The sequence below is a fragment of the Thamnophis elegans genome, chromosome Z (genome assembly GCF_009769535.1).
Source record: "Thamnophis elegans isolate rThaEle1 chromosome Z, rThaEle1.pri, whole genome shotgun sequence".
NCBI classification, from domain to species: Eukaryota; Metazoa; Chordata; class Lepidosauria; order Squamata; family Colubridae; genus Thamnophis; species Thamnophis elegans.
This window is the reverse complement of record NC_045558.1, coordinates 44,697,388-44,716,360: the sequence shown is the minus strand read 5'-3', so window position 1 is coordinate 44,716,360 and position 18,973 is coordinate 44,697,388. Positions and strand designations below refer to the sequence as shown.

The 18,973-nt window shown below is 36.5% G+C and overlaps 1 protein-coding gene across 1 annotated transcript in view; it reads left to right on the top strand.

Annotated features, from left to right (window-relative positions):
• The window catches only part of TBC1D5 (TBC1 domain family member 5), a 379,115-nt gene that overhangs the window by 228,245 nt on the left and 131,897 nt on the right, over positions 1-18,973 (top strand). Inside the window, exons 8-13 of the mRNA XM_032235839.1 lie at positions 5,537-5,604; positions 9,208-9,310; positions 15,247-15,335; positions 16,483-16,533; positions 16,619-16,688; positions 18,607-18,779. Coding sequence (XP_032091730.1) covers positions 5,537-5,604; positions 9,208-9,310; positions 15,247-15,335; positions 16,483-16,533; positions 16,619-16,688; positions 18,607-18,779 — 554 coding nt within the window. The remainder of the gene's footprint in view (positions 1-5,536; positions 5,605-9,207; positions 9,311-15,246; positions 15,336-16,482; positions 16,534-16,618; positions 16,689-18,606; positions 18,780-18,973) is intronic.

Genomic DNA, 18,973 nt, shown 5'->3' with positions numbered 1-18,973 from the left:
ATGCAATATAGCCCAGGTTCAAATCCCAGTAAGGGTATGGCTAGCTGATGAGAGCTAAATAGCTTGAAATAGATCTATACTAGTCTCCCTTTATTTATTTATCAGCACAAATAAACACACACACACACACACACACACACACACACACACACACACACACATATATATATATATATATATATATATATATATATATATGTTATATTTATGCTGATAAATAAATATTTGGGCATACCAGGGGTTGTGACTTTAAATATATATTTATTTGTTTGTTTGTTTGTTTGTTTATTTAAAGTCACAACCCCTGGAGGAAGGTCACACTTCCATTCTCTGTCCTTCGGCTCGTCACAAGATAATATATAACATATATATATGTATGTATGCATGTATGCATGCATGCATGCATGCATACATGCATACATACATACATACATACATACATACATACATACATACATACACACACCTATACCTATACCTATACCTATACCTATACGTATATATATTATATGCAGTTCTGTTTGGGTGGCTTATATTGCACTGTGAACAAGTTCCCCCAAATCTCACTGTTTCTCATTAATTGTAATATTTTCATATCATAATGATTCCAAAAATTGGAATTGTTCAGGATGAATTCTGCAATTAGATTTTTTTTAATCCTGTCTTGGCAGTGATGTGCAGTAAAAAGAGCACATTTCTAAAAGAATTTTTTAAAAATATAAAATAATATTATTCCTTAAAGCCACTTTTGGTGTTAGTAAAATAAGTGAATGATTTGTTTTTTTCCAAAACTAGACAAGATACTTCCTCATCTCTACAGTTATATATTTGGTTCTCAAAAGAAATGAAAAGGCAGTTCAATAGTTGAATGTATATAGAGTAGACACTTAAACAAATATTAGACCTTTAAACATCATTTATGGAATTAGTTTGTCTGCTAGCATCCTATATGCATGTTTTCAATTACTAGAGCAATAGAATGATCCCTAAGGCAGTGTTTTTCAACCACTGTGCCGCGGCACACTAGTGTGCCGTGACATAGTGTAAGGTGTGCCATGGGAAAAACACCCGCCGGGTGTTTTTGCCTCGGGACATCTCTGATATCTCTGACATCTCTAACTGTTAAGGGAGGAAGGGCGACAATGAAAGGAGAAGGGAGGGGGAGGACAGCACCCGAACCGCGATAGCAGAGAACCGATACGCTTAAGTCAAATGAGAGGTGCGCGGTACGATTTCGCCCCCCCCTCCCCCAAAAAATCATTTTTAAAATGCGCTTTCTGAACTCAGCCTCTGTTGTCTTGGGAGCCTTCGGGGCGAATTCGCTTAATCTCCCGCCACCGTGGCGAAACTAAAAGTCGAGGAAAAGCACTTTGTCCCTTTCACCCGAACCAGAGCTAGGGCAAGCCCCGTGGCCGTTGCACACGTGCACAATCCTATTTTCTCCAGGGGACGACGAGCCCGAGGAAGAGGGAGCCGCGCAAGGCTGGTGCATTGTTCCAACTTCAGGGTGGGGCTTGTCATTGCAGGTTCTGGGCTGACCCTGCCTGAGAGCAGCTGCAGCTGCAAGCCAAGAGAAATTGAGAGAGAGGGAATGTGCACATTGCGCGTGTTAGTGTCAGGGAGGGATGCATGTCGTCGCCTTCTCTGACCCAGGGTGGGCTTCCTTCCCGCAAACGCACCGTGCTCTCCAGAAGGGCTAGGAGTGGGTCCGGCGGCTAAGCAACGCGTGGCCTTCGCCAGGACTGACAGCCGCGGCGAAAGCAGCCTCCGCCGGCCGACCCTCGCTTTTGTCTGCTGGGTAGTGAAGGCGGCGGCGGAGGAAGCAGCCCGGCGTCGCTGCTCGCCACGCGCTCCCTCGCTCGCGCCCGGGCTTTGGTCCCGCCTTTCCCGCTCTGTGCGTGGGACAATGTTTGTGTGTGTGTGTGTGAGAGAGAGAGAGAGGTAATTCATAAAATCCCTTCCCCCTCCAGCCATTCTTCCCCTTTCCTACAACTGACATTTCTGCCACTGCATGGTTTTTTTAAAAAAAAATTGTGGCGGAGGCTGTTTGCTTCAACGTGGCTTGCCTCGTCTTTTGGGGCGGGAGGAGGGCTCTGCCTTAAGCAAGAATTGCATTAAAGACCAGAGCCACAGGTATTTCCTTATTTGCCTATTGGATGGGGTTTTATACAGCTTTATAACGTGGAGTAACGTACACGCACACAGCCGCTGGTAGCCCTTTGATAAAAAATGGAGATAGATAATTCCTAGGGATACTTGCCATGTTCTTTCATCACCATGATGATCTTATTTTTTTTGAGCTAAATGTATTTTTCCAGTTTGAATTGGGCATAATCTTTTTTTATTGATCCAATGTCAGGAAGAGGGATTATAATTTAAAACAGATGATTTCAGTGGCATCTTTTTTTATTAATTTAAATTTCTTTCCGTTCTCCATACCCATCTTCTTGTATCAAATAATAGCTGTGGATTCATTGGTATTAAGTGTATATGTTTGAAGCAGTGCAGGAAATCTTGAAAACTTATGAATTTCTCTCCCCTCTGTGGCATTAGGCCTTAGTATCTGATTTGCTATATAACACCTTGTGTTATATATAGTCAATATAGGCACAGAGTTAAATTTTTTTAACATTTTCTAATGGTGGTGTGCCTCGTGATTTTTTTCATGAAAAAAGTGTGCCTTTGCACAAAAAAGGTTGAAAAACACTGCCCTAAGGATAGGAATTTTTTTTTCACTAGTTTTTCAAAAGGAAGATGGAGTATTACAATTTGAATCTCATCATGGTTAAGGACCATCTGCATAGAAATTTGATTTTTTTTATTATTGTATGTTTTCAAAAGCTTACAGCTTTATAATACTGAAAATATTGCATCCCAGTTTTCTCTAATTGTTCAGTGTTACATTGACCATATAGTGATAAACTGGAAGTATTTTGAATTGGCAGATAAATGTATTTTCCTCCTTCTAGGAGCAGAATTTATTTTTCTTTTTGAAAATTTATTAAATGAAGATATTGCAGATTCACACATTTAACAAGAATCTGTTTAAAAACTTTAAAACTTTATATAAGAACAGGACTTATAGGACTTCCTCTATGGCTATAAGGACTAAGAGGAAAAACATACCAAGGTGTGCTATATTCAGTCTTCTAAACATGTGAAAATTACCAGGCTCAATTCTGATTTTTTTTTTAGCTAGAATTATTTGTAACTTTGGTTATTAACATTAGAATTGGTTGTGTGTATTTAGAGTGAATTTTTCAGTAATAGATAATCAATTATTATAGCAGGTACAATCCAATTTTAAATATTATTTTAGAAATTAGAATTTATAAATAATTCCAATAATTATTTAGTAACAATAAATAATAAATTATTATTAGTTCATTATTGATGCTGTGACTCAGCATCAAGAATCAGCATAACTGAACCATTTTTTCCCATTTATTTCCATGAAGGTATCCATCCATTAACCCATTTTTACCATATCACTTTGTGAGACTTTACCTAGCATAATATAAAGTGTTATGTGAGCTATATATAAACTTTTCATTCTTAGAATAGTAGAATTCTTTATGAACATGCTCTTCAAATTCACCTTAAGATCCACTATTCAAGTAATCGTGCACTTGATGTGACAATTCTGAAAGAGGAAAAGGATGAAGATTCTCTTCTCCAGAAGTGAAACATGCTCCATATTCAACTTTTTTCTGATAGAGCCTTGATGAGCAAGAGATCAGAACAGGGGTTTTGTTTCATTCTCTCAGAGAGTTGCCACCTGTTCTTAGTCATTTAAAATAAATTTAGTCATCAGCGTTTTTATTTAACATTTCTGCAGGTTTTTTTTTTAAAAGCTGAATGTACTATGATTAATTCTTCTAGTGAATATCGTGTAACCAATAATGCTGGTGTGTTGCCTGTTGAATAGTGTTTTATATTAGATACACGGAGATAGAGATTGATTTTCTGGAGAGCAATTTATTACTATAAAAATGGCATGTAACAAGAAACATTTCATGACTTTTTAAGCTTTTTGTTATTTTTTAGCAAATGAAACTATTTGCTTAATTTTGGAACAGACTAACTTCACCACCACTACTGAGCAAGTTTTCCATTCTTACCAATGAAATATATTTTCTCTTTATTAATGCCAACAAAAGCCAATGAAGTAAAAAGAATAATATTAAATAGTGTTTCCTGTTACTGAAAGTAAAGAAAGAAAAACAGAAAGCTGTACAGACTGTATAAAATTTTATTCAAGCCTTTGCTGTAGTTCTTTTTAGGTTAGGCATCATTAAGGCTATTATATTCTCCACATAAGAGATTATAATAAACCTCGTCCTTCAATTTTCTGTTGTAATGTAGATCCAGTTGGAGATTCTGTAGTACAATATGATTTCTGCATTGAACAAGAGCCACGTTTACACAGTGATGTTATGTGTGAATGTGGTCAGTTTAGTTTTACAGTGTTTTACAGAAAGTTTAATTTTTGCTCATATTGATGTAAACTAGAAAGAAAGAGTGCTATGATAAGGGTAGAATCTAACCTCATGATAAGTAAACATTTCAGACTTCAGCAATAATTTTTAAAGTGTTTTAAATCCATTGCAAAGTCCCACTAAGCATCATTTGTAAATAAGAATAATTTATTTATTACAACCGTAGTAAAAAGCTTAAGAAAACCAAAATCAGAAATATTAAAATAAAAAATATAGCTAAACTTACAGATAAATGTTCCTGAACAAAACAGTGATGCTGTTTTATTCCTGAACAAAACAATTGTGCAACACTATCAGCAACCGGAAGGGAGGATTAGACAAAAGGCACACATATGTATACATAAATATATAGATATAGATATATGGATGCAGTATGGATGCACATATATGCATACACATACATTTTTTTTTATTTGACATTTATAGGCCGCCCTTTTCCCTGAGGGGACTCAGGGCGGCTTACAATTAATAGGGAGGGAGTGCAAGACAGAACACAAGAAAAAAAGAAAAATGTGAATAAAAAAAATAAACCAGTAAAACACAACATTCATTCAGCATTCGGGTGGGGCGAGGTTAAGGTCTTATCCCCAGACATACTTTAAAGTTGTAACAATAGCAGGCAGTTTATTCAGTTTATTAGCTAAAATCTCAAAGGTTCTTTTGAGATATTCTTTCTAGCAGACAGCAGTGAAATATTTGCAATATTTGCAAATCATATAATTCAGGTTTTTAATGTTTGATCTTTAGAAGGACATTGATGGCTTAATGAAAACATTATGACAGACATTGCTGAGGTTCTGGTTGAAGAGGATGCTTTGTCTGATTTCTAATAAACAGGACCTATATAGAAAAAATAACTTCTATGTGCAAAATAGGATGACCTATTCTATTGATTATGTGCCCTCAAGGTTTTTTTTCAGCTCCTAGCAACTACATAGGTGTTGTATGCCCTACCACTTCATATTTGGAGGTTTTTTGTTCCTGGTATGTTCTATCATCATTGACTATCTTTCAAATAATATTTTATCCTTTTGCAGAGTCTTTGGAACAAATTTTTTCAGGACAAAGAACTTCGAAGCATGATTGAACAAGATGTGAAACGAACGTAAGCATCATTATTAAACATTTCATAACATTTTATTTCTATGAAATACATTTTCCAATTTAGGGCTTAAATGTGGACAGTTAGAACTACCATTCAGCACTTACATGGGTTTGAAGAAAAATTTGGCTTACAGGTCATATTATAGCACTAAAAGCTATATGCTGTTCCTACTGTGCCTGAAAGAATAGCAGCTACTTACTCATAACTTAAATACCTGGTTTCAGTGAAACAAAAAAAGAGCAACTGATACAATATTTTTTGATTAGTGGAATAATTAGGGATTTTTAAACATGTATTTTTGAAAAACAATAGATATCATCACAAGCCCTAAAATGGCTTCCCTAAAGGATGAGGGGTATAGCCAGTTCAGTGGTGGGATTCAGCCAGTTCCCACCACTTTGGGAGAACTGGTTGTTAACTTTCTGAGCAGTTTGGTGAACTGGTTGTTAGAAGAAATCATTAGGGCAGGGTACCGGTTGTTAAATTATTTAAATTCCACCACTTAAGCCAGTTATAAAATGTCCACTTCCCAATATAGACATTAGTGATCTTTTGTCAAATCCTCTGCAGCCTTCTATTTTTTTCTTTACTATCCTAGTTTACCACAGCTTTTTTTTCTGTCAGACATTTTTATTTTATATGAGTTTATTACAGTTTATTATAGAAGTTGACATTTTATGCAGTATAGCCACTAGCTGTGTTTTGCAAACATAAAAAATATTAAAATCAGATGAGGCAGGGAGGCTGGGAGAGACCCACAGATGCAGTGTTGCTCAGAGCACCAGATTGCCTATCCTGCATAGCCAAATATTTTTTATTTTCTAATTTGCCTTTTAATGTAATTGGTTTTATTATAAATCAGTACTATGTTACATTAAAATATAATTATATGTATTTTTAAAAGAGTTTCTGTGAGAAATAAAAAAAGAATAAGAGGAACTCACAGATCTTGTGATTAAATTATGTTTATAATACAAGATTGAACAGATGATTTTCTGTAATTCCTAACACTTAATCAATAAAAAGTAATGTGTAATTAGTGAGAAATGTCATTCATCTAGAGGAATTTAGCATTGCTATTTTTGTGGATAACTTTCCTACTGTCAAAGACTCCTTAAGTATTCCTTATTATCATTGTGAATATACTTTCATCTCTGTAGCCCAGGGTCATTCCTGTTAAGGAACTTATCAAAGCTAGAATTCAGATCCGGAAAATATTTTGTCAGAGAGAAAACCCTGATTGCATTAAGTAATTCCAATTAAGCTCAATTACTATTTATCTAGTATCTTTCTGTTATGATTATAGCATAGTTCTATACTGAAATTTGGGATAAGAAAATAGTTCCTATGGATTTTAAAATGCAACTTAGTATGATGCCTTTTTCTGTTTATAGAATTAATAGACATAAGTAATAAAACAATGCCCAGGAAATATTGACATTCCTTATTACTTTATATTGTGTGCCTATATTGAAGCTGAGTTTTCAGATATATTTATGCTGTTAGATGTATAATTAAAATCTGAGTATGCTTTCATGTAAATGTTCGCAGATGGTATTTTTTGTTTTTAAAGGGGAACAGTTCAGAATGTTTAAGATTATATAAATATCTAAGCTACAATTGGGGAATTAAAATTTGAATAAGGATAGTTTTGCTAGTTTTAGAGCCATTGTAAAAATATTGCACTATTACTTTGACAGAGGGCATGATATGTTTAGGAAAAACATGTTCTTCGTTTTTTAAAAAATGCTGTTAGTAAATAAAAAAATCTTGTACATGCATCTTAGGTGGTTGCTTATTGCCATCTGAACAAATTATCCTGTTCATTTCTATTTTTAGTATTATATTTTCTCACTAGTCTAGATTAAAATGATTGAAATTTAAGAAAAGATGGAAGGGTGTGTTCAGTTCTCAGCACTTTTCTAGCATTCAGAACTTCCACAATTCTGATTAACAATAATCTTGTCAATATGTTTTCTGTTTTATTTGATTTTTGTATTTCTTGTTGTAGCATATTCTATTGATTTTTGCTAAACCTGCTTCCATATTACTGTAAATACGCTCCTATCATTCTGTTGCAGTTTCATAGAAATTTCTTCTTCATTGCTGTTGTTTAGTTTTAGCTCAGATAAATCCTTCTAGAATCCATATAGAGTGTGGTAATATATAAAATAAGTAAATAATCTATAAGTGTAATTAAAATTCGAAAGTATATCAGAAATGTTCTTGTGTATGGTGGCAAAGCATTCTGAATGAGTAGTATACTTATTGGAAGTTCATTGAGTAAAAAAGGAAGAAATCTAACAATACAATGCAATGCAATGCAATGCAATAGCAGAGTTGGAAGGGACCTTGGAGGTCTTCTTGTCCAACCCCCTGCCCAGGCAGGAAACCCTATACCATTCCAGACAAATAGCTATTCAACATCTTCTTAAAGACTTCCAGTGTTGGGGCATTCACAACTTCTAGAGGCAAGCTGTTCCACTGATTAATTGTTCTAACTGTCAGGAAATTTCTCCTCAGTTCTAAGTTGCTTCTCTCCTTGATTAGTTTCTACCCATTGCTTCTTGTTCTACCCTCAGGTGCCTTGGAGAATAGTTTGACTCCCGCTTCTTTGTGGCAACCCCTGAGATATTGGAACACTGCTATTATGTCTCCCTAGTTCTTCTTTTCATTAAACTAGACACACCTAGTTCCTCCAACTGTTCTTCGTATGTTTTAGTCTCCAGTCCCCTAATCATCTTTGTTGCTCTTCTCTGCACTCTTTCTAGACTCTCCACATCTTTTTCGCGACCAAAACTGAACGCAGTATTCCAAGTGGGGCCTTACCAAGACATTATAAAGTGGTATTAACACTTCACGTGATCTTGATTCTATCCCTCTGTTTATGTAGCCTAGAACTGTGTTGGCTTTTTTGGCAGCTGCTGCACACTGCTGGCTCATATTTAAATGGTTGTCCACTAGGACTCCAAAACCCCTTTCACAGTTACTACTGTTGAGGAAGGTACCACCTATACTGTACCTGTGCATTTTGTTTTTCTTGCCTAAATGTAGAACCTTACTCTTTTCACCATTAAATTTCATTTTATTAGATAGTGCCCAATGTTCAGGTTTGTCAAGATCCTTCTGTATCTTAAGCCTGTCTTCTGGAGTATTGGCTATTCCTGCCAGCTTGGTGTCATCTGCAAATTTGATGAGTTCCCCATTTATTCTCTCATCCAAACCATTGATGAAGATGTTAAAGAGTACTGAGCCTAAAATACAGCCTTGGAGTACTCCACTGCATACTTCCATGCAGATGCAGTTCCATTGAGGATTACACATTGAGTGCGGTTGGTCAGCCAGTTATGAATCCATCTGGTGGTGATGCTGTCCAACCCACATTCTTCTACTTTATCTAGTAGTAGGTTATGGTCTACCTTATCAAGTGCCTTACTGAAATCCAAGTAAACTATATCGACGGCATTCCTCTGGTCCACTAATTTTGTCACTTTGTCAAAGAATGCAATAAGATAAGATAACAATTGAAACCTATTGTAATCCTAAATCATTTTGAGTTCTGTCATTTATATTAGGGTTGTTTTTGTTTTTGTTTTACATCAGATTTCCTGAAATGCAGTATTTCCAGGAAGAAAATGTGAGGAAAATTCTTACTGACATTCTCTTCTGTTACGCTCGGGAAAATGAGCAGTTACTTTATAAACAGGTAATGAAACATATACAAGTGGCATCCTCGATTCAACATTTTCCTATACTTCACACAATTAATTGAACTGCAAGACAGTTTTTATTATTCTAAAACTGGGCATAAAGATTTAGAAAATGAAAAATAAACCATTTTATTTGTTATGTTATAAAGAAAACAAGCCATAGATGCAAATATTGTCCCTATCATGGTAAAGTACTCCTTCAAATTGTTTGCTGAAACTTATTTATTAAACTTATTTCCCCTTTTTTTTAAAGTCACAAATTCTTGTTAACTTCATCGCACTGCTTGCTAAAGCTTATTGAAAGAGATAAAAGGAAAAACCTTGATGTCAGTTCTCCTGCTAATAAAAATTAAAACATGTATAAGTTGGGTTGGGTTTTCCTGGAAATAATATGAGGCCTGAACTTGCAGTTTTAAAGAGTAAAGATTGTTTGATTCCAATAATTTTAAATGCTTTACATCCTAAAACAGGATTGAAATGGTTTAAGAAACTAAGGTCCTCACATCAATCAGGAAAAAAATATAAAACATAAAATTCTATTCTATCCTTGTTTATTGTAAGAATCATTTCCATTTCCAAGTGAGGATGAGCTGAAGCTGCCAAACAATTATCTCTCCCTTTAATAATACAAATAGACTGAAATATGGTATTGAAATAAAATGACTGAAGGATAAGTCTCAGAAACAACCTAACATTTGCTAAAATGAACAACTCATCTTATCTTAATTGGATGTGCTTTATTACATGAAAGCTGCATGTGTAGTCAGACCAATTTTTTTTTTTAAAAATTTCCATTTCCTCACATGCTGTTAAGTTGTACTAGATGACCTGCTAAAAATAGACCATAGGTAGAAGGTAAAAGTACTGTGGGAAGTAGTGGATATTTAAGTTGCTTAGCATTTGTGCACATTAATTGCCAATAATAAGAATTTACATGTATATTATTAAAACTCTACAACTTTTAACTTGACATTTTCAACTAGTGTACCTCAGATGAGTTAACTTACAATATGCAGAATCTGTTATTGCCATGGAATTGAAATTTGGCAAATTTTATAAAACATTTTATGACAGAAAATTATCATAAGGCATTTTATGACAATACAAATCTTCTGAAATAGTTCAAGGATATAGCTCTGAATACCATTCTAAACTTTTAAAAACTTTTCCAATACATTCCAGTATAACTGACATTGTTAAAGGCATGGTAAGGTACCTGGTAAGAAAATATGGCTGAATTGATGATCTAACAAGTCGCAAGTTGTCTAGTATCTTATAATATTTCATGGATAATCATACTAAAATGTATTGATGTTATCCAAAATATTATTATATCATCTAATAATTTATCAAGATATTTAATTAATTCTACATTTTAAATATATTACATAAGTTGTAAAGTTTTAATTTTTCAGAATTTTTAATAATTCTAATTTCAATTGTTGCTTGAATTCTTGTCCAATATGATTCTTTAAATAAAGTTTAGGCACCTTCCCTTGTCAAAAAGTTTCTTAAAGTTAAAATTGCTAGCAAAAAATCAGCTTCATGATTTTAAAGTCTTTGTAATTATGAAGTATTTTCACCTGCACATATTGTATTTTTGGAGTCTAAAACGCAGCAAGGTTTTGAAGAGGAAATTTTTTTAAAAAAGTTTTTGCACTCTGCAAACCTCCCCAAAATGGCCCATTTTTTGCAAAAACAGGCCCATTGATTTTCAAAAGAGGCATGAATAAACTGTAGGAGGCTTATAGAGTGCTCCTGGGGGGTGGGAGCCCCAAAACGAGCAAAATATGGCCCATTTTTTTCTGTCAAAAAAAGGGCACGGATAGCCTTTAGGAAGCTTATAGAGTGCTGCTGGGAGCTGGGGGGCAAAAAAACGGGCCGTTTTTCATTCATTTCTGCCCTCCCCAGCTCCCAGGAGCTCTCTGAGTGCCTTCTAAATGCTATGCCATTTTGGTGAAGGGGGTGGAGTTTCAGGAGGCAAAAAATGCTGTATTCAGCAGTGATGTGCGGTGAGGTTCACAGCCGGTGAGGCAATCGGGCAAAAGCTGCCCTATGTTTGCCAGCGCCAGCCGTCCCCGAAGCCCTGAGGTGTCCTGCTCTATGGTGCGGCTTTCTGCCATAGAGCGGGATACGTCGGGGCTTCGAGGGTGGCTTCGGTGGAGGGGAGAAAGAAGGGGAAACCCACAGCTAGGCAGTCCGCTCATACACCCGTGCCCCGGCCACACACTTCCCCCTTTGCAAAAAGGCGAAGTCGAAGCAACAGCGGGAAAAGCAGAGCCAGACCCGAAGGCGGTTTGAGGGGATTAAAGAGAAAGCGAGTGGCCGGAGAGGAGCGGGACGCAGTGCTTCTTACCTGGCTTGGAGAGGCATGGACGGTGGGGTGGGGGACTCCTAGCTCGGTCCTTCTCCCTCAGTGGCCTCTGAGTCAGGGCGGAAGGACGGCCGGAGAGACTCGGGTTAGCAAGCTGCGCATAGTGCTCCGAGAAGCAGCGGCACAAGGGTCACTCCCGCCACCTTCCAGCCTCCCTCCATCCGTCTCCTCCCAACTCTTTTCGCCACGCGAGTTGAGAGGAGATGGATGGAGGGAGGCTGGAAGGCGGCGGGGGCGCCCTTTGTGCCGCTACTTCTCAAAGGGCTGTGTGCGGCTTACTCACCCGAGTCTCTCCGGCCATCCTTCCGCTCTGACTCAGAAGCCGCTGAGGGAGGAGAGGACGGCCGGAGAGACTCGGGCAAGCAAGCCGCACACAGCACTCCAAGAAGCAACGGCACAAGGGGCGCCCCGGCGCCTTCCAGCCTCCTTCTGTCCATCTCCTCCCAACTCGCGCAGCGAAAAGAGGGTTTAAAGGGACCGGCAGGCGGCGAAAGAGAAAGCCATCATGTGATGACGAGCCCACTTGCCACTCCAGCGTGCCTCCTTGGTTGCAAAAGCGGAGAGGTCCTCTGGGCATGTGCAGAGTGCCACCTTCATTAAACTCAAGTCGGGCTGGGTTTCCTTTTTTTTTAACCGTGAGGTGGTTTAGCGGGATGGAATGGCTGCACTGAATCGTGAGGGCGCACACACACCACTGTCTTTAAAGCCATGCCGCCGTGCCGGCCATACAGCGAGACGGCGCGGCGGCATGGCTTTAAAAAATAAAAAATAAAGTGCCAGCCTGCGCGCCAGCAGAGGCAGGTAAAACAAACACACACACACAAAAATTACTTATAATAATACAAATTACAATTACTTACAAATTACAATAATTTTGAATTCCTCCCCCCTCCCTCTGACCCACATACCTTTTCCAGCTATGTCACATACCTCCCCCCTCCCTCTGACCCACATACCTTTTCCAGCTATGTCTGCCATGATGAAAATGTAAAAAATGTAAAAAGGAAAAGGCAAAATGGATGACTCTGCTTAACTGTTTTAAAAAAGCCTCTAAAAAAGTGCCCATTGCAGGAGGAGGCGAGAGAACCATGTGCCTCCTTTGCATAAGGAATTTTTTGCCTTTTAACCCTTGCTTAACTCTGCTCAAGTGATCATAAATATAGACTAAAGGAGGCACATGGTTCTCTTGCCTCCTCCTGCAGTTAAGCACTAAGCAGAGTCATCCACTATGACTCTGGCAGCAACTACCTTAGCCTTTTTCCTTTTAATTTTTTTTTCTTTTCATGATGACAGTGGTGAGGCCCTGCCTCCCCTGATTGCACGTCCCTGGTATTCAGTGTATAAGACGCACCCAGATTTTCAGCCTCTTTTTTGAGGGAAAAAGGTGCATCTTATACTCTGAAAAATACTGTACTCAGAGAGATGCTTAGAGGCCTCCTGGTTATTAAAATTAAACAAAACAACAGTTACAATCTGAATGGAAAGAAAGATCAGAATATTTGTTATCTGTGGAATTGTCTTTCCCTCACTAATTTTAGGTCCTATACTAAAAAGTGATTGAGTTTAATTTAGCTCCATTATTAACATTATTAGCAACTTTATGGTGGAGAAAAGATCGAATCAGCTGGAAGTGTATCCAAACTTTTGTACCTGCCATATTTGCTGTTTTCTTATTTTGAATCTGTAAACAATGTTACATAAATAGCAAATTTGTATTCAAATTTGCAGGAAAATGACTTGTTTAATTTTCTGCTAAACTATTTTGGCATTCTATTATGTTTTCATTTTATTGGAAAAATACAATGAGTTTAGATTTGTTTTCTTAATTATATCTGAAGGATACGTGTAGGTATTAAAATTAAGTAGAATCAGTAGCTAATTTCTTGTATCAAATCTACAAGTAAAGGATGTCTCTGCCAAATTCTTTTGGGATATAATTCCCACATAGACACCCTTATTACAATAATGCAGGCAGTTGTTTAACCTTAAACAACATGTCTCTAAAGATAATTTAATTTACCTAAATGAAGTCTTGAATCAAATAAAATTATAGCTCTGAATTTGAAGAATCATCTATATAAGTTGAGAATATAGTTTATATTTTTAAATAACTTCTTGCTTTTATCAGAATATTTGGCCTATTGAACCACTTGAAATTATTATCTGGTCGTACAAAGCAGGGTATTTCATCTCCAGCAAGTCTTTCTTCCCTAAATATCATAAAATATTTGAAAAGATTCTAAAATTAAGAAAGAAAGAATAGTACAATAATGTCATTTTATTCCAATACAAACTGTTGAAGTATAAGAAAGAAGCCCAATGGAACTATCATTAAAACTTTAAATTTACAACAGCTCTTTTTTTTAAAAAAATCTAACATTATGTGCTGACTATTGTGTCAAGAATTTTAAATTGAAGAAACTGAAATTCTAACTTTATTTCCTTTTTTCAAATTTACACTTCTCTTTTAATTCATTTAATTCATTGATCAGAAGTACTACCAGTACTGAAAAAAAATCTCTCTTTTAAGTTTTGAAAGGAACTTTGGAACCAAGGGTGAATATGGGAAAAGATGTTTCTTCCATTTAAACAACCTACTACAGTGGTGTAAAACTCAAGGCCCATGGCCCACATCTGGTCCGCGGGGTGCTTAAATCTGGCACTGGAAATATCAAAGGACCAGCCCACAGTGCCTCTGTTTTTGGTCGGCAGAGTGCTCCTGGGGGCTGAAAGCAGGCTGCATGGGGCCCTCGTGGGGCCTCCGCACACCCCGTTTTGACTTGCAGGATGCATCCATCCCATCTCCCTCCTGCTCCCCCCTGCCGACCTGCAATGGTTTTCCAGCCCTTAAAGAAATCCAGTTTGACACCCCTGACTTACTATATAGTAGGACTATGGGTTCCAAACTGTTTTCAATGGCAGTGCTGTGCATTGGCTATAAGGTCATACTGGAAATGCAAGATCACCTTCAAACTACAAACCTGATCCATCATCTTCATTCCTCACTTCCATAAAACATTTCCTAGTGCATTCACGTAAATACTGAAAATCATGAGTAAGAACATAAGACATGGTCTACAATATCAGGTAAAATACTTATATAGGCCATTAGTCTGTGACATATAGTGGTCAAATAGGTGGATTCAGTTATCTCACAGCATAGATGTTGATTCTTCAGTTATCATTCTTTATAAGTGTTATTAAATGTATACTGCCTACCATTGAGGAGACACTCTACTAACACTAGGACTAGTAATCATTGATTGGTACTAGTCTTGATCTTCCATGAAATCCCCAGTGGCTGTAGTCTTTCTTCATAGTAGAGCTGTTATTATTCACAATAATATTTTTTAAACCAAAAAGAGTTTTAAATAGAGCTAAATGTAAGTGCTCAGTGGCGAACTCATTGATATTCTGCTATTTTAAAATGTGATTTTTCCATTTGAGAATACTGTAAATACGGATTAAAATGTAATCTATATTAAAAGAGCTAGGTAATACAGAGTTGGTAAATGCTGATACACTAGAAAAAATCCAGAGTTTTCTTTTTAATTCTAGGGCATGCATGAACTTTTAGCACCTATTGTCTTTATTCTGCATTGTGACCACCAAGCTTTTCTACATGCAAGTGAAGCAGCACAACCAAGGTAGGCACCCTAGATTTTTTTTCATACAAAATACATTGCTACTAAAATAGAGTATGCATTTGGAACTCCAAAGGTAGTATCAATTGCACTTGTCAGTTGCCAAAACTTATTATACTTGAAGAATGATGCAATCACAGAGGAACATATTTTAACATAGATGGAACTGTCCGAAATCTGAAACTATATAATAGTTGCGTTGCTTACTTCTACTGTTGTAGTTAGATATGATAGATAATAAATGCTGATGTATGTCATTTTTTAGTTTAAATCTTAAACATAACTGTCAGAACATATCCAAACTTAATATATTGCTGTTTGGATTTCATTTTAAATAAATGTAAGCATATGAATGCAAACATATTTAAAATATGTCACTTAATATTAAAACCTTATATGCATAAGAAAACCTACATTTCCCAGATAAGCTAAATATATAAATTTCTGAATTACTTCATGTGCTTTTTTTCAATCCTCAGAAAGATTTTAGACCCAATCTGAAAAGATTTACCGGTTGAAACTACTTAACATAGGTAGTCCTCAAGTTACAAATGTAATGGAGCCTGCCCATTCCATTCGTAACCTGATGAGTCATGAGAATGAATCTCGTACCTTGAATGTGATTACTCCTGCCTTTCACCCATGCATTTGCTAATCAAAGATACAATTTGTTAAGTGCATTTGAAGTATTTCAGGGTGGGGAAGGTCTTGCGGGGTGGGGATGGGGGCTAGAGATGGAACAGGCCACCTGCTTAAGATCACCCAAGTCCTCTACAGCCCACTGAAATATCTCATGCTCACCACAATTGCTCCCCTCCCCCCGTCTGCTGCTTTGGGTTACTTGCTGTGCAAAGATCTAGCAAGCTGCCTCTTCTTCAGTTAAATGTATTGAAATAATATATTGTGGCATTCAGTAATTTGTTATTTCAAATAATTAGATAGTTCTTTCATTGTTTTGCAGGCAACATAACTAGAGTTTTTTCCCCTGATCTATAGAAAGACTAATCTATAGAGAGAGTAAAAGCTCCATTTGTCTTAGCTGGTATTATAATTTTAATGATAAAGGCTAGTTTTACTTAGCTTGCATTTCTGTTATAATTTATTTAAGGAAATTTCCAGAAATAAATGAATATGAATGTATTTTTTCCAGTGAGGAGATGAATGTTCTTTTGAATCCTGACTACCTGGAGCATGATGCCTAGTATGTTCAATCATTTTCATTCGTTCTTAAATTTATGATTCTGATTATTACAATTATTCTTATGTAATAATACAATCTCTTTCAGTGCAATGTTCACCCATCTAATGAAAACAGCGGAACATTGGTTTTCAACCTATGAGCATGATAGTCAAAAGGTACCTGTTGTAAAAATATTTGAATTAATGATGTCTAATATTGAATGAAGTAAATATGCCATTTAAAATATGTTGTAACAATGTATTTGAAGATTTAATCTTGGACAACTTAAAACGTTTATGGTAAACAAATTTTATAGTTTTCTATTACTGTGTACTATACCACATTAAAACAAAACTACATTAGTGTTTTTCAGACAGACATCAGTTATCTGATCAAATCAGATAACTTTGCTGAAAATGTAATTTTCAATATAAACTGCTGTTGTTGTTTTTCCTTTATGCCCAACTTTTAGCAACTCTGTGGGGCTTACAATTAATTGAAAATGCAAAAAAAAGGAATCCAAATCAATATATAACCACCACCACCCAAAAAACCCACCCAAGGACCTCACTTCTCATTACTCCCCAAACACTAGGAAAATAATCAGGTTTTTAACAGCTTTCTGAACATCATCAGATTTTAGCCAGAAAGAACTTTGTGATATAATTTCAAAAGCAAGTTCTGTAGCAAAGAGGGCATTTTTTTCTGGATCTCAACCGAAAATATTGCCTAATTGATGGGACTTGGTGCATCCATTCTTCCTAATTGCATCAAATGGGCAGAAATAACTGGAAAAGAGCGATCCCTAATATATTTATGTTGTTGTCCCATCAGATGTATATCCTTAATAGATGGGACCCACAACATGCTATGCCTTCCTATTCTGGTGCACTGGGTAGATGTAACAAGGGAATGATAGTCCTACAAAGGCCCCAAGTCATGTAGGATTTTAAAGGTGTTGACCAACTTCTTGAGTTGCACCCAAAAACAAATCAGGATCCAATAGATGTGACACACTGCAATTTAAATCAACTGAAACTTTAGGATACTGTTCAAGGGTGATTGCATTTAAATTACATTAAGTAGTCCAAATGAGAGGTAACTAGGTTGTAGGCAATTGTGAGAAGGGCTTTTTGGTCCAGGAATGGGCATAACCAGGCCTTATGCCACGAAGGGCTTTGAAGTGATAACTAAAACTTTAAATAGTATCTGAATCGCATAATTCACACATATAACAAGAGCTTCCTGTGACTTGTTCTTCACTAGCAGGTGATGAGTTCCTTTAAACAGATCATTGCATGATTATCATTAGGAATAATTAGGACAGAAAAATAGCTGTCTTCAACTTCTTCCATCTGTTCTTCGGGCTACTCTTTTGGCATTACATCATCTTGAGCATTTTGGAAAGCCAAGGAACAGCCCAGATTGGCACACAGGAAAAGATTACATATGAGGAATCTGATCCAGGGGCTAGCCTCTTCTCATTTTTTGGCTAAACTACAGCCTCTTCCAAACTGGGAAAACCCCAATCTCTTCTGGAAACCCACAAAGACTATCATTTACCTAGGACAGGCTAATCAAACATACCCTACCTCACAGAGGGGAGTCTAACCTATCTATTCATTTGAACTTTAAATTAGATATTATGGCATCTCCAAGCTGCATTTCTATGGTGGGATGGGGAGAATCTCCTCTTGATGCTGACTTATTATATTTGGATTGTAGTCTTTGTAGATTAATACAATTAACAATACTGCTTACAACTTTTAAATCTAGAATCATAAGTGGAAAGTTTTCTTTCCCTTTCTTTCCCAGTGGTTCTCAACTTTCCCAATGCCGCGACCCTTTAATACAGTTCCTCATGTTGTGGTGACCCCAACCATAAAATTGGTGTAAAATATGTGTTTTCCGATGGTCTTAGGCGACCCCAAAGGGGTCCCGACCCACAGGTTGAGAACCACTACTTTAGTAGAATGTTCAGTGCAAGAGATATATATTTATGATTCCATAGTCATGATAATCTTTTGGTAAATTCTTTTGGTCATCTCAGTTAATAATTGATTTAATTTTTTTCGTTTGTATCCATTTTAATAGGAAAAAGATGCTGTGATGACCCCTATTCCATTTGCAAGACCACAAGATTTAGGTCCATCAATAGCTATTGTTGCAAAAGTTAATCAGATCCAAGATCATTTGCTAAAGAAACATGACACTGAACTTTACATGCATCTGAATAGACTTGAGATTGCACCACAAATTTATGGGCTGTAAGTATTTGTTTTGATTAATTTTTAAATTTAGAAAATGTTAAAATGTTAAATTTAAAACACATCAAAAGCAACTTTCAGTGATTTCCATCCATCATATGTGTCCCCTCTACTCTCATATTTCTACATATATTCCAGAGTTCAGCACTTAAGAGTTTGCAAATATAATTTGTTGGGCTATGATAAAATCATAG